This window comes from Pinus tabuliformis, chromosome X (assembly GCF_031772625.1).
Source record: "Pinus tabuliformis cultivar Carrire ecotype Pingquan chromosome X, CPIR1, whole genome shotgun sequence".
Classification (NCBI taxonomy): Eukaryota; Viridiplantae; Streptophyta; class Pinopsida; order Pinales; family Pinaceae; genus Pinus; species Pinus tabuliformis.
The window spans coordinates 25,432,201-25,449,463 of NC_142308.1; the positions used below are offsets into that span (position 1 = coordinate 25,432,201).

The following is a 17,263-nucleotide window of genomic DNA, read 5'->3' on the forward strand; positions in this document are numbered from 1 at the left end:
AACTGTCCTTAAGCACTCAAGTTTCGATACCATGTAGAAATTTCTCATTTCCCACCCCGGTTTTCAGTTTGTCCTTATTTCTCCCATATAGTTAAATGCCCTTTCCCATAACCATACATTTAACAAGCTGGAAAAAATAAATTTGTTGAAAACACAAATTCTGGAAATTTTACAGAATGCTGGAAATTGCAGAAATAAAAATCAGCAGTAATAAACAGCCATTAAAACACATTTAAACACTGAGATTTTTTGTCAATGTGACCCTGGAAAAACCCCCTACAACTCTTGGGGAAAACCAGTTTGAGAGCTCTTCTTTATTTCTGGAAAATGCCTTTTTACAGTAAGAGAAATATTCAGCAAAATTCAACAAGAAAACTTTTACAACTTATCTCCGCCTTGCTGAAACTCCGCCCTGCTGAAACTCTGCTCTGCTGAAACTCCGCTCTGCTAAAACTCCGCTGCTGAAACTCTGCAGCTCACTGTCCAGAAATCTCCCTTGCTCTCCTTCTCTCAATCTGCTCATGAAAGAATTAATGACTTTTTCCTCCTTTTCCTCCTTTAATCTAACCCCAAGTGACTTTTGGGTGATCCCTAAATCCAATGGCTGAAATAGATTGAAATCTAAGGCTGAGATTAAATGCTCATTTAAATCTCACTTTTTATTTTTTAATTCACCCCACCTTAATAAAGACCCACTTAGTTATTTATTTCCAAAGTCACTTTTCCTTTCTAATTTTTCATTGATTTTATAAAAGTCACTTTAAAATTAGACTTAGTAACTTTATCACTTAAAGTCACTTTTAAATTAGATTTAACTTTATAAAATTATAAAGTCACTTTAGGAGAAAAATTAAATTCTTTTGGACACTTTTCCCTAGGCCAAAGATCAAAGCCTAAGGGAACCACTTGTCCTCCGGTACCAAATTTCAACACTCTTGTAGGTCCGAGAATGAGAGAAGAGTTGGAAAACATTTTTTTTTTGTAGGTCTGTGTAAGGGTCTCTGAGCTTTTCTCCTGGGGCTGCAAAGCCTGGGAGGCCCAGATCTGAGCCTCAGCATCATTATTTTCACGGCCACAGTCCTGAGCGGCCTGTTTTCTTCGCCATCTATCTAATCCTTGCATTATAGTCACTGAATAATTCTTGAGAAGGGTTTTATTTATTGTTTTCTGGAGAAGGTGTATTTCATCATATTCTTTGAAGGGTTTGAAAGAAAATGAGTAGGAAGGGCTCAACCCTCACCCCAGTCTAAACGGCTAGGGTTTGAGGCCTTACGCTATACCTTTTTTGTGGGTTGTTAGACTTCAGAACTTATCTTTCTTGGAAGCTGCAGGATTTGAAGCTTGGTCTAAGCATTTATTTGAAATTTTTCTATGGATTTTAAAATTATTTTGTGAAGTTGTTGGCTTTTAAGGACCTCAAGAAAATTTTGCCTTCTAAAGCCAGGCCGCAAAGGGGTTTTCTACAAAATTTCTGATATGAACTGTTGATAATTTCCCAGGGCTGCAGGGACATTAAATCAATTTTTTTGGGGCAATTTCTGCAGTAAATTTGTGGAGGTCGAATCTTGAAACCATAAGAAATTACCCAGAATTTCCTTAGTAATATTTAATTCAATTTTTTTGTGGTTAAATTGGGCTAGGCTGCATGCATTAAGGGCTTGAATTTCATTTGCTGCCTAACTTGACAGGGAATCACAAAAATTTTAAAAGGGTTTCTCCACTAAAATTTTGTTGACTTAACTGTGTTCTTTTGCAAGGTTCAAGACTTCTCCAAACTAACCTCTTTCTACTAGATGTGAGCTTAAAATTTCCTCCAATACCTGGTGCTCACGGAAAGTTGATTGGCAGGATTATAAACAATGACTTGTTCATTAAGAGACATATCTCTGGTATCAAGGAAACTTTGCAGCAGAGAAGTTGTTTGTTTTGGGACTGTGTTTTTCTTTCATTTTGATTAATTTTTCTTTTGTTGGATATAGCTACAGGAATTTAGAGCACATTCACTGTTTGAATATTCAGTGATTTATTTTGCAGAAAATTCATATAAAAATTGACAAAGTTTGTTTTAAACTTGGCATATAATTGGCTGATCTAACTCCTGTTGTTTTTTTTTATATATATCTGGAAAAGCTTTGTATCTTGCTGTGAGCGTAGAACTTTCATATCACCTGATGCAAAATATTTTGAGGTTTCAAGTCTTTGCATTTTAGGGGTCTTTTCATCTACTTGGAGCTTAAAGTTAAAGTGACAAATTTTAAAGCCTTCCTTCATCAAATCTGAAAAATTCCAAGGGAGTTTCTTTCAGCCTGGCCTCACAAGAAAATCAATTGGAACAATAGTAATAATAAGCCTAAAATCGCACATGATAATTCCAAGAGTAATCATAAGCATTTAACTTACATCTTTTGCAAATTCGGATGATTGATTTGGGTATTGGAGGATTGATATTTTCACTACAGTAATCTGATCTTTCATTAACAGTGGTATTTTGTGGAGTGGTGTATCCTTTGCAAATCGACCATTGGTTTTAGGTCTAAAATTTTGTCTTGCAGGGACAGTCATTAGTTCTTCCTTAAAGTGACGTTTACCTTCGAAATATTGAGCTTTCTTTACTGCAGAAAATCATTTGCTTTAGAATTGTTGGCTTGGGAATTTTCCTCTTGTTTTCATCTAAGACTGTGAGCCCCTCTCACTGGCATCAATTTGTTGGAGGACTGGTTTTGTTGTTGCAGCAAGTTCAATCATCAAAGTGCTAAGCCTCATATTGAAGCAGAGGATCCATCATATTTGTGCACTATTTTATTGGAAAGACAAAGGAATTCAAAGTCTGATCTCTAGATATTTTTTTGGATCTGTCTTTCATCTTAAGGAGTTGTCTTATCTTTGTAACTCTCATATCTCTGTTGTAAAGCTCCTTGAAAAGAAGAACCTTTCTTTCTGTCCTAGAGGCTTTTTTCTTTTTTTTCTATTTGTAAGTTCACTAATAAAGCAATTTCTTCTTTTTTGAGGGAGCTTGGAATTTGTTTCCAAGGCATCCTGTTTCTCCTTATTTAAAAGGGAGATCTTGTGTTTGGTTTTGTAACTCACTAACTTGCACACTGCATTGCATCTTCTAATTGCATTCTCTATCTTGCACTTTCCTAGTTGCTTCTGATCTGATTTCATTGAAGTATTTCCAGCCTTGCTTCAATTGTTGTTTATGATCTAAAGTAATTTTTCTAATAACTGTTAGCAATTTCATCTGCCTTTTCCACGATTGAGAATTGATTATAATATTTACTTGTTCAACCATCTAAACAAGCAAAGAAGACCTTAAATTCTCTATTGTATAAAGGCATTGTGGAATTTTTGCTCTAACTCTTTTAACTTTAATCATCAGTTTTGCTTTTGAGTAACTATGGTTACTTCATTGGTTATTGTATAAGCTAATCTTGTGTTCTAAGTGTTTATCGTAATCTTTGGATTGATATCTACTTCCCTTGAAGCAGCATTGTTATCATTATAGTCCATTGAAAATCTTGCATCAATTTTTGCATTCTAGAGTTAGATTTTGCATTTCACCTAGCTTAGTTTGCATCTACCTATTTGGTTTTGTCTAATTTGGCATATTGTTATTTTGTGAGCACTCTATCTTTACTTGCAATTTTGTATTACTGCTCTTGTATTGTCATTTAATTTCCTTGCTCATTGTCCATTGATATTGTTACATTTATTGGAGCATCTCTTTAAAAAACAAAGTACAGGTTTCTTTTATTATTGCAAGGTAGATTTTCTGCTCATCTTTTAATATTGTGCCATTTCCTAAGACTTGTCTTGCAGCATTATTTATCTTGTGACTTAAAATATCTTGCAAGTGTTGAATCTCTTCTAAGCATTGTTATAAGGCACTGGTTTATCATTGTTAATCTAGTCATTGTCTTATTTATCTTATTGGGATTATCCTGTTAAATATTTACATTGCTCTTTTAATAATCAAGCTTGCTAAATAATTTTAATCATGTTGCTTACATAAAGAGTTGCATTGCCCTTAGTCTCCTGGACTTGTTGTTGCAACAAGTTTTCCCTTTCTAACTATCCTTAGGGACTACCGCCCTTAGCTTATCTAGAAGAGAGCTTAAACAGAGTGAGTAGGGAATAGGCGACAGCCCCCACTCTGAGGGTTGTGCCTTAAAGATTATACCTTGCGGAGTTAGAAACTTTTCCCGCACTTAGGTGTACGTCTTAGGGGATAACAGGTTCCATTGTCGGTCCTTAGCATCTTGATCTTCTTCCCTGTTTAATTTTCCACCAATGCTTTGAAATAACAGAACCATTTGAACACTCCATCATTCTTTTTCAAGAAATAGATCCATGTTTTGCGAGAGTAATCATCCACAAAGATTGCATAATATGAGTATCCTCCTAATGATGTTACGGGCAACATACCAGACAGGTCAAAATGAACCAATTGAAAAATATCGGTTGTCTTTTTTTCACTAGAAAGGAATGGTCCCTTAGTGTGTTTCCCAGCGACACAACCCTGACAAACACCTTCCTGATTCATGTTGAACTCAAGCATACATGTGACCATCTTCCTTACCCTAGGTAAGGCTTTGTAATGTAAGTGGGCAAATCTTCGGTGCCATAGTCAGATTGAAGAAAAGCATCACTTGCCAAAGCTCCCAAAGGACTTCCTCCAACTTGATAGAGACCGTCAACCCTAAATCCAAGAGTAAATGCTTTAGGGTTTCTTTTTCAAATACGTACCTTTCCATCAACGAATGCTACCTTAAAGCCTTTATCTTCCATCGTAGGAATAGACACCAAGTTCTTCTTCAAATCGGGCACATACAATACTTCTTGAAGATGAATTGTTTGACCGTTATTCAAGTGAAGGGTGACAAAACCTATCCCTTTCATGAGGTAGGTAGCATTATCTCCAAGTATGACCTTCAAATTAGTCTTCTTTTCAACCAAATTTGAGAGGGCCTCCTTGCACCAAATGAAGTGCCTTGAGGCTCCACCATCAATCAACCAATGATCCAACATATACATAGTAGAGGCAGTAGATAGAGCGGAAATAAGATAAAACTCATCTTGTTTTTCTCCAACATTACTTTCATCATACCTAGCATTTCTTATTCTCTTGGGAGGTCGACCATTTCCATTTCAAGATGTCAGGCCAGGTAGTAACTCCAATAGGCAGTAAAACTATTTCCTATTATTCCATAGGTAGGTCATTGTTATATACAATAGGGAGTGACTGTTCAGTTCATCCCCCGATGACCGTTCACATTCCTAATTTAATTATTTACATAAAATTCACCCAGTCATGAAGATTAGGTGTCAACATTCCCCCCCTTAATCTGAAGGTATGTTGGTGAGTCCAAGCATCATTCTGAATCGTTCAAGCTTTTCCTTTCCAAGTGCTTTGGTGAAGATGTCTGCAATTTGCTCATTTGTGGAACAATGACGGAGATGAATTGTTTTGGCCTCAACATGATGTCGAATCAGATGATATTTAGTATTGATGTGCTTCGTTCGATCATGGAACTTTGGGTTCTTGGCCAACTTTATTGCAGAGGTATTGTCAATCATGAGTGGGGTTGATTGTACTTGTTTTACCTGCAAATCTTCAAGAATTTTCCTGAGCCACACAATTTCTTTCGTTGCTTCAGCTGCTGCCACGTATTCTACTTCTGTTGTGGAATCTGCTGGAACTGATTGTTTGCGTGATCTCCAGGAGACAGCTCCTGATCCAAGACTCATAGCATATCCTTCTCCAGGAGACAGCTCCTGATCCAAGACTCATAGCATATCCTGAAGTAGATACCCCAGTTTCTTTATCTCCATCAAAGTCTGAATCAAAGTATCCAATCAAGCTGAAGTCGTCCACCTGTGTATACTTGATCCCAAGGTCTTGAGTTCCCTTCAAGTACCTTAGAACTCTTTTTGCAGCAGATCAATGTCCCTCACAAGGCTTTTGCATAAACTTGGAGAGGATTCCAACAGCAAATGAAATGTCTGGTCTGGTAGTAGTGAGGTAGATGAGACTTCCTACAAGCTGTCTATACTTTGTTGCATCCTCAAATTCCTTTCCTTCAATAGATGTGAGCTTTAAGTTTTGTTCCATTGGAGTAGTAAGAGGATTGCACTCTGTCATGCCAAATCTGTTTAACAAATCTCCAATGTATTTCTTTTGAGAAAGAAATATGGACTTTGGATGTTGGGTTACTTCAATGACAAGATAGTAATGAACATAGCCCAAATCAGTCATTTCAAAACTTTTCCCTAATTCCTTCTTTATGGATGCAATGTAGCTTTCATTGTTCCCTGTCATTAAAAGATCATCTACATATACCACAAGATATACAACTGTTTTGCCAACTTTCTTGACACATAAAGTTGCATCATCAAGATCAAAAATGATTGAAGTTGAGTTTCAGAAAATGCTCAGTTAGTTTTTCATACCAGGCTCACGGTGCTTGTTTGAGGCCATAGAAGGACTTCACAAGTTTGCATACTTTATGTTCATGTCCTTTCACAACAAATCCTTCAGGCTGGGACATAAAAACATTCTCTTTTAGATCTCCATTCAAGAAGGCAGTTTTTACATCCATTTGATGGACTTTCCAACCGTTCTAAGCTGCTAGTGCAAAGAGTGTTCGGATGGTGGCCCATTTTGCTGTGGGGCAAAAGTTTCCTCATAATCGACCCCTTCCTTCTGTGCAAAACCTTTTTCAACAAGCCTAGCTTTGTGCTTGTCAAGTGAGCCATCAGCTTTGTACTTGTTCTTGTAGACCCACTTGCAGCCAATTGGTTTGGTTCCAAATGGAGGATCAACCAGCGTCCAAGTGCCGTTCTTTATGAGGGCATCATACTCCTTTTGCATCGCTTCTTTCCATTCATCATGAGAAGCAGCTTCTTTGAAGGAAGTTGGTTCAAAATCTGTAGACAAGTTCAATTCACAATCATAAGAAACATCCATATCAACAGGTGAATTAGAGTCATCTACATCACCTCCATTTTGCCGGTTTGAATTTCTGGTCCCTGTTTTTCCAATTTCATCAGGATGAACACTTTCAAGTGTCTTTGTCAGCCACTTTGGGGGACCTTTCTGAGATGGTCTAGACTATTCTGTTGATTGAGTTGGGACTGAATCAAGATTGAGTCTCCCAATTCTATCAATTACATCACTTAAAGCATCATCCGTTGTTGGAGTTTCATTCAGGGGAGAGTGTTCTTCAGAAGAAGATTCCACATGTTGATCTAGAATAGGAATCCCCCCTTCAAGATGTGGAATCTGATTATCAAATTCTTGAAATGATTTCGTTTTTGCGAAGCTATCCAAGCGATCAAGTTGCCGCTCAACAACATTGTCAGATTTGGATGATTCAAGAAAAATTACATCTCTAGATACAACAAACTTTTTATTTACTTCATCATAGAGGCGGTATGCTTTGGAGGTGTTTGAATACCCCAGGAAGATACACTTACGACTTCTAGCACCAAGTTTGTTTCTATGTACCTTTGGTATCAAAGCATAACAGGTGGAACCAAAGATCCTGAGATGTTTTACCGAAGGAACATGTCCATACCACAATTCATAAGGAGTCTTGTTTCTTATAGCATTAGATGGACATCTATTCTTTATATATGCAGCACATAGAACAGCATCAGCCCAAAACATTATCTTTACATTTTTGAAGAAAAGCATAGATCGTACCATATTCAAGATTGTTCTATTCATTCTTTCAGCTACACCATTCTGTTGGGGATTATAAGGCACAGTTGTTTGATGTTTGATCCCATGTTGGCGAAGATAGTTTTCAAATTCATTTGAGGTATATTCTTTTCCATTATCAGTGCGAATAGACCCAATATGAGATTCTGCATCATTTTCAATCCATTTATGAAAATTCTTGAATGTTTGAAAAGCATCAGATTTGTTCTTCAATAAATAAACCCAACACATTCTGGTGTAATCATCAATAAATGTCATGATATATTTATTTCCATTTGCAGAAGGAACAGGCATTGGACCACATAAATCTGAATGAATGAGTTCAAGCTTCCTATGTGCTCTTGAATGTGAATCATGAAAAGACTGTTTGCTATGCTTTCCTAGAATGCAAGCATCACATTGCTTATGTTTCCTAGGAATTGTGGGCAAACCAGCAACACCATTTTTCTTCAATAAGCGGAGACTGTCACATGACTTATAGAAAAGATTTTTTTGAAGACTGATTGTGCCAAGCCCTGATGGCTTGATTTTTGACTGATCTGCAAAGTATACTGCTCCATCAACATTGTCAGTGAAATCTTCAAAAAAATCTTTTCTATAAGTCATGTGACAGTCTCCGCTTATTGAAGAAAGCTTTCTCTCTTTCTCTTCTTTCCAAAAGCTTTCTCTCTTTTAGCAAACTTTTTCACAAGAGAGTCAAAGGTTTTATATCTTTGAGATTTCCATTTGCTTGCAAAGACTCAAGATAATTGGAGTAAGTAGGATAAAGTGCCTTGAGAAAAGCAATAAGAGGAATATCCAATTCAACCTTAGTGGATTTGATATCATGCATTATAGATTTTACTTCAGATGCAAGAGCAAGAGGATCATTATTTTGCAGTTCAAGAGTGAAGAGTTTAATCATGAGTTGGACAACTTCAAGTGCAGGATGTGAGTCATAGAGCTCTTTCAGCTTTTGTAGGGCTTCAAAGGCAGTTGAATATGACGAAATATGGCGACTCACCTCTTCATTTACAGATGTTGCGATTAATGCATAAGCTCTGTTGTTCTTGTTTTCCCAAATGACGAGCTCTTTGTCTGAGGTAGGTTGTACTGGGTCATAGTCTCCTTCTCCGACACACACTCCCTTCCACAACTCATTGAAGATGAGGGTGTGTTTTATCATCCGGGACCATTCAGGATAGTTCTCCTTGCCTGTGAGAACTATTCCCACCATAGATATGATTGAATGCATTGTAAAATCCAAGAGCTATAAAAATACTTCAGTGGCATCCAGCGTTTAAAAAAAAAACTTCAGCACAACATTAAAAACTTCAGCACATGTAGAATGTCAGTGTAACTTTTCATGCACAATTGATTTTAAAAAATGTTTCAGAGAACTAGCCTCCGAGCATCCAATACTTGAAACAATGTTTGTTCAACGCAAATTACTTTCAATGCATACGTGAGCCCCTTTTGCATTCAAATCCGCTGTGGATTCTATTGAGAACCGGCCAAGCGAATTCAGACAGAGCACCGAAGCTCCGAGATCTTCAATCACAATTAACTGTTTGCATGCTTCGCAAGATAAGATAGCAGCGAGGATCGAATGAGAGCCCAATGTGCCTCTAGCTCCTACTCGACATTCCAGCCGCAATGCTCTACCATTTTTTAGGGCACAGCTATTGATTTAGAAGAAACCAAGCCAATTGTGGTCGAAAATAGCAATTGGAAAGAATTTCGGCATTTACCAGCGTAAGAGACAGACAGATGTTATGTGCTATTATTTGTTTGGCTACAGACACAAGGCTTTGAATGAGCAGCAGCAGCAGCATCAGAATGGCGGCGGCACCAACAGTGTTTTAAACAAAAAATATGGGACAGCGATTTAAACACTAATGGGACAACGATTTAAATAAACAGCGTATCACTGAACAGCGTATCATCAAACAGCGTATCAGCGTTTTAAACAATAATGGGAAGGCTGACTGTAGAGAGGAAAATGAACTCTCGCGTTCGTTAACGAGTGAGCCCCTCTTATTCATTCAATCTGCAAAGCTGGGCGATAGATATCTTTGGTATGGCGATAACTTGACGCAACAACAAATGCTTAAACGTCCTGTCCTCACCTTCGAACATAATTGGAAGCCTTCTCGCCATATTCTAGTACGTATTATTCATAATAACATCAGCAGTCATGACAGCGCTATTCACAAAAAGATTTAACGTACAGCGCTTCTGTCTGGACAGAATGGACAGATGCGTTATGAGGCAGCGCTGGAAAGGAATATGGCAGAGTTAGGTTATTTCAGGACTGAGGGGAATAAGGCAGAGGCAGAGCAGCGCTGGAATAAGGCAGAGGCAGAGGCAGAGGCCAAGACAGAGGAGTTACAGGAGCATAATAGCTAAAACAAGGAGCTGGTTCTGATACCATGTCAGGCCAGGTAGTAACTCCAATAGGCAGTAAAATTGATTCCTATTATTCCATAGGTAGGTCATTGTTATATACAATAGGGAGTGAATGTTCAGTTCATCTCCCGATGACTGTTCACATTCCTAATTTAATTATTTACATAAAATTCACCCAATCATGAAGATTAGGTGTCAACACGAGAAACGGGAGCATTCGTCTTTCCTTTGTTGTTCAACCTGTTGTGCCTTTGATTGTCATTGCCTTTGAAATTGTTGTGGTTGATGTTGACGTCATCCCTTGGAGAATTCTTCTTCTGAGGACACTCTCTAGCCAGTGGCCGAGCCCGTTAAAATTGTAGCACCTTCCTTTTCTTCTTTCTTTGAATCCCTTCTTGAATCCTTGACCCTGTCTCCTTGGACCAACATTATTCTTCCCCTTTGCATGAGCGGAGAATGCAGTAGGCTCGTTTCCATTGGAGGTCTTATCTCTCTCCATCATCCTTGTCTCCTCTTGAGTGCATCTAGCCAATAACTAATCAAAATCGCGGGCTACACACTTTTAGAGTGAAACTCCACGCTGCAAATCTTGCCTTGTATTTTTCAATGCTTCCATCAGCCCCATGCTTGATCTTGTAGAGCCATTTGGAGGTTACCACAAATTTTCCCTTTCGTCTTGGCACAATATCCCATACATCATTTTTCATAATGGACTCATATTCTTTGGCCATTGCATCCTTCCAGACTTGTTCCTTCACAGCTTCTTCAAAGGTACTAGGTTCAGCTTGAATTATCTTGCTCATGGCTACAACATAGGCTTGGTACCTGCATGGCTTCTTGCTTTCCTTGAAAGTTCCCCGAGCAGCAACATGTTTCTCAGCATCTTGTAATGTGTCCTTGAGCCACAATGGTCTTTTCCTTGTAGGGGGATCGCATGGAGGAGGATCCAAAGGGTCCATAGGCTCCATGGGATCATCAACGATCTCCTTCTCAGATTCAGGCACAGAAGGACCTTCTAGGATATCCATCTCATCACTATTGTCTTCAGGAGGAGTAGGTGGAGGGAGGTCCCTTGCTTTTCTAAGGGAAGCATCTTCATCGAATGTCACATCCCTACTAACTTCAACCTTCCTTTGACCAGAAATATATATTCTAAATGCTTTAGAATCTTCACTATATCCAATAAATGTACCTTTCCTTCATGTAGCTTCTAGCTTGTTTCTTTTGTCCTTCAGCACATGGAAGTACATGGGGCAGCCAAAAATTCGGAGATGACCAATATTGGGCTTGACACCTGTGAATACTTCCTCGGGAGTCTTGTTGTCCAAAGCTTGATGAGGCAACTTGTTTTGAACATATACCACTGTGTTTGTTGCTTTAGCCCAGAGGAACTTTGGCAGCTTTTGATCATGGAGCATAGCTCGGGCAACTTCCACAATGGACTTGTTCTTTCTCTCAGCCACTCCATTTTGTTCGGGAGTGTAAGGCACAATGGTCTCCTTCTTGATTCCTTCCTTCTTGCAAAAGTCTATGAATTCATTTGAGATGTATTCCCCATCGTTGTCAAACCTAAAGATCTTTATTTTCTTCCCTGTATGATTTTCCACCAAAGCCTTGAATTCCTTGAATATTTTGAATGCCTCATCCTTGTGCTTCAAATAGTAGATCCATGTCTTCCTTGAGAAATCGTCAATGAAGGTGATGTAATAAAGATGACCCCCAAGTGAATGCACAGGCATTGGACCACATATATCAGAATGAATGAGATGAAGGATTTCTTCCGTCTTGTTTTTGCTAGAGGGGAATGGTCCCCTTGTCTTCTTTCCACTTGCACACCCAGGGCATACTCCATCATGTTGAGCTTGAACATCGGGGATCCCAAAGACCAACTTCTTCAACTTAGGAAGTGCATCATAGTGTAGATGGGCTAGCCTTCGGTGCCACAACTCGCTTTGAAGATTTGTATTATGGACCATGGCTAGAAGGGGTCTTCCGGTGACTCTATAGAGTCCTTCAAACCTAGTTCCCAATGTGAAGGCATTTCTCATGTAGGATTCAATAGGCCAAGTAAGTACTTTTCCTTTAATAAATGCAACCCTCATTCCTTTATCCTCCAAGGCAGATATCGAAACCAAATTCTTCTTCAATCCCAACACATATAATACATCATGAAGCAAAATAGATTCCCCAAAGTTCAATTGAAATTTGACAGAACCAAAGCCCTTTACGGGATGAGTGGTATTGTCACCAAGGATAATGTTCAGATTTGTCTCCCTCTCTACCAAATTAGAGAGAACCTCCTTGTATCCAGAAAAGTGATGAGAAGCCCCGGTATCAACCAGCCAACTATCCCAGGAGTGTGGAGGAGATGAACTAGCTAATGTGGAAATAAGAATATATTCAAATTGTTTAGTAACATTGCTTTCCTACCTAGAGTTTCTTGGCCTTTTTGGAGGACGAAAGTTATCATCACGATCATCGAGGGAGCCTCTTCTTCTTTCATTCCTTCTATCATCGCTTCTTTCAAATGCCCTGTTGTTGTTGCTTATAGTAGTAATGAAAGTTTCCCAAATGAAAGGGAGGCCTCTAAGAGTTACAATCACCATTTCTCTATTAGGTGTGATTTCCCCAACTCTTAGCAATTGATCTCTAATACGAGATATCCTCATTATGTATGATTGCATGAATTCTCCTTTGTTCATCTTCGTGTCTTTGAGTTGATCTTTCAAAGAGATGATTTCATTCAAATTGTTGACTTCATACATGCCAGCAATCTTGTCATACATGTCCTTGGACCTTCTCAAATTTCCAACATAAGCAAGTAGATTATCTTGTAAACCATCAGATATAATTTTATTTGCCTTTAACTCCCCTTTCTTATGCTTGTTTTTTATAGTAGCGAAAGCATTTTCTGGAGGCTCAAGTATTCTTCCTTGAATGAAGTCCAACACATCATTGTTGTCAGCTATGATCTCCAACCTGACTTTCCATGCAGCAAAATTGGATGAATCACCCAGCTTTTCATGCTCCTTGAAGAAAGAGGAAGACATTTTTACCAAAAGATTTTCCCTTTTCAATCAGCTTCTTGAGAGATGGATGCTCTTGCTCTATGTCTCTTGGGCTTGTCTTCACCTCAGCTCTGATACCATGTTAATTTTTCATCACTTGTTCTATGTTGCAACTATTACTTCAACAATATTTAATAGCATTCAATTTCTCAATTTCACTTCTTCAATTTTCCAATGACAATAGAGCAATAGTAGATAGAACAAATAAACAAATGCACATAGAAAGACAACCAAGAGACAAGAGACACAAATTTGGTCAAAGACCAGGGCAAAACCCACTGTGGGGAAAACCCTTGCAAATCTTCTTCTTATTAGATTGTCTTCAAATGTTCAGCAAAAAGAGTACATCATCCAAGAGTCAAAGTCAAACTTTGACTTAGCCAACATCCAATGTCAATATTCAATATCAAACTATTATTCAAAGTGGTCAACAATGGTCAAATCTGAACCTCCTGTAATCTGCCCAAGTCAACAGCAGTGCAGTCAGCCCTAACTAGTCAGCAGTCAACGGTCAACACAACCTTTTAGGAGCTCGATCAACTTTAGTCAAACTCGGCCTCAAATGTTGATCACAGTCAGCCCAAAACAGTCTTCAAAATGCAGTCAAACTCGGTCAAAGGAGAGAGATAGTCTGTTGTCCCTGTCTGCAATTTTTTGCAGTCAAACCAGAAAGTCAACTCCAGTCAAACTGCCCAAATTGCCTCGGTTTTAGTGCCAGTCAACTCAGCCTCAAGAAATCAAACTTTTGCAAGTCAAAGGAGATCAAGATGTGAAGTCAAACTTGGTCAAACTACAGTCACACTGTCCAATTGAAAAGTCAAGATTGCCTCCAAGATCCTCGCACATGTGAAGAGAAGAGAGCTGCCCTTTAACCTGTACGAACCAAACAAATGAAGAGAGAGAAGAATGTGTGTTGTGTGATGTCCAAATGAGGCATGAAGGCACTTATATTTATATGCAACTTGAGGGGTGCCATCTTATCCTTGAGATGTGTCTTTTGACCCAAGGTCGACCTTTGACAATTTTGAATTTGTGGGCTTGTCCTCAAAAATCCACTTTTCCTTATCTGAATTGAGTGATCTTTAGGTCGATTTTGGTCCTCTCGAAAAGAGGAATTTAATGCAACCATTATCTCCATCAATTGATCTTTCCAAAGTGGAATTTCACCCTAGTTGCATAATTTAACAAACCCTACGATCAGTCTGCGGTCATAGTCAACAAAATGCCTTGGTTCCTATGCCAATAAATGTGGCCTGCCAAAAACAAAATTCTAACCCAAAAATCGCAGTCAAATGTGGTCAAAACACCCTTGGTCAATGCTGGTCAAACCTACAACAGACTAAAATTTTAGCCCTGTAATTCATCCTGCAATTCATCATTTTGCCGCCACACGTGTGAGGAAAAGAGATGCCCAATAAGTTGTACAAACCAATCAGATGAGGAGAGAGAAGAATGTGTGTGATGGGAGGATGCCAAATGAAGTTTGAGGTCTCTCATATTTATACAAGTCGTTGAGGGTGGAGACATGTGTCTTGGGCTTTATGAGCCTACATGATGATGTGGCCGACCTTGACAATTGCACATGTGTGGGCATAAACTCAAAAACACATTTCTGCTTATCCAAATTTAATGATCTTTAGGTCGCTTTTGGTCATCTTGAAAAGAGGAATTCAATGCAATAATCATCTCCATCAAATGAGTTGTCCAAAGTGGAATTTGGCCCTAGTTGCCAATTTTAACACTTACTTATCTTATGCTTGCTAACACTTGATATGAAAATAGAGCTACTTGGCAATTTGTAGACTATTCTTGGTTTCTTAGAATCTCTAATTATTCATATGCATTAGTAGTAGGCTATTACCTCTCATGTTATATAGCTTTTCTTGTTTCATTTCAGATTGTTGCTTTTATGACAAGGAAGTGTTCCCAACAATTAGGTCTTTCCACTTTGGCAGGGAATCAAGAGGTTTGATTCAGATTCATTTATGATGGTATTGGTAGAATATTCCTCTTGCTATCAGTTGTATGGCGAGCTCTGGTTACTACTCCAAACGAGCATTTAGTTAGTTGCATATCATATTGCACTGTTGCATACATTTTGTATTAGTTGCATTTCGTTTTTCATACCCAAATAATGGCCCTTTCCAACAATTAGGCCTTTCCACTTTGGCAGGGAATCAAGAGGTTTGATTCAGATTCATTTATGATGGTATTGGTAGAATATTCCCCTTGCTATCAGTTGTATGGCTAGCTCTGGTTACTACTCCAAACGAGCATTTAGTTAGTTGCATATCATATTGCACTGTTGCATACATTTTGTATTAGTTGCATTTCATTTTTCATACCCAAATAATGGCTCTTTTGCTGAGTGAACCTCTAAAGTTGACAAGGGGACATTGGCCCTTTTGCTGAGTGAACCTCTAAAGTTGACAAGGGGACATTTACCCATGTCGACAAGTGGATGACTTCTTTTACTACTCATGTCTCCAGCAGCCCGTGAACCTATAAATTTGCAAACAAGTGCAATGTCGATGGGTATCAGTTAAATGGTGGGGATTGCGGCATATTACGCCATCACTAGAGTAACGATCTAAGGGAGATCGCCCCACTCCCAGCAATGCAGTTGGGGCCACGAGTAAGTCTTAGACTACTTTGGTAAAATATATGCGCCATATTATAGCTTCTTAGCCAAATACAAGTATGCCCCTTTCCAACTGGTTGTGGACAATGTGTTAGTTTCTGTTGCCAAAGACGGGAAACAAAACAGAAAAATGGACCCGAATGAGAAACAAGGCTTGAGGGTTTCAGTCGCTAATAAACATAAACCCATCACCATCCCAATATATATTATGAATATAAAATGCACTAGTGATGAGCGAACCTCACTTTCAAGGGATAATGCCATGACTTCGTATTGGGTGATCCCTAAGCTTTTGAGATTTACAAGTGACAAGTTCGACAATGTGACATTTGTCAGTTTGCACCCTCAAAGATTTTAACCCCGTAGGATATATATATATATATTATTGCCTCGATTTTCTGACATGTGATTAATAGATCTGTGTCACGGATCTCGTTTAAAAACGGAACTATGTTGAAAATATCAAACTCTTTTTCTATGAATTCGCCTCCTCAGTGTGAAATTCAAATAAAATGCATCCCAATTCACCAAATTTACTGTACAAAATATCTGCAAATTAACGTAGATTAAAAACAAGTACTATAAATAAATGATTTACCTTCAGAAGCCGAAGTTTTAGCAGCATGAGGCATTGTCGGGCTGGCTTCAGCTCCCATGGCGTGTATTATGTGACCACCGGCTCTCTTATTCATCGCGGAGCAGACCAAATTATTGATCCTCCCGGCGCCCACTGACAGCGGAGGATAACAGAGATCCGCACTGAAGGAACATAATGGATTACGTAAAATCAGCACGGCTGACGGGCAAGACCGAGTTAACGGTGATCGAACAGGGTTGCAGCACGCCGTCCCGCTTAGCCCCGCCATTGTTAAAGACTGGAATCCGTGGAGCGAGAATTCTTCTTCGTCATTTCGTTAAATATGAACCAGTGTTACCAACCCCACCAGTGTTACCAACCCCACCAACCCCGGAAAATCTATTCGACATATTTGTTGCCGGTGTGGATTTCACACCCTGTTTTGAATGGAATGTTCGAAATGGCAGTGCGAATTGAGAATTTTAATTTAATTAAATAATAATTATTTATTACTAAGTGAATTATGAGTATTCAATTTATATATAATATTTTTAATAATATAAAACAATTAATCACTGAAAATTTATAAACAATTAAATATTAATATTTATTTTTAAATTAGTTATACTTTTTATATTATTAATAATAATATTTTTTTATTATTATTATTTTAAATTAGTTATATTTGGTTAGATTTCAGACTTTTGTGATACATATTAATAGTGGGATTGTTTTTCTAATTAATTAGATCATTAAATTTTGGTGGACTTTAACTATCTAATGTAGCTTATTTTTGAGACGAAGGTGAAAAAATCAATTTATCCAAATGTTTAAATAGAGCAGAGATGCATCCAAATCTTAGCAGT

General features: G+C 38.3%; 1 protein-coding gene across 1 annotated transcript in view; it reads right to left on the reverse strand.

Moving 5' to 3' along the window:
* The window catches only part of LOC149138140 (phosphoserine phosphatase, chloroplastic-like), a 225,675-nt gene extending 208,864 nt beyond the window's left edge, over positions 1 to 16,811 (reverse strand). Inside the window, exon 1 of the mRNA XM_089449156.1 lies at positions 16,419 to 16,811. Within this exon, the coding sequence (XP_089305282.1) occupies positions 16,419 to 16,686 (268 nt within the window). The 5' untranslated portion in view covers positions 16,687 to 16,811. The remainder of the gene's footprint in view (positions 1 to 16,418) is intronic.
* Positions 16,812 to 17,263: the final 452 nt, after the last annotated feature.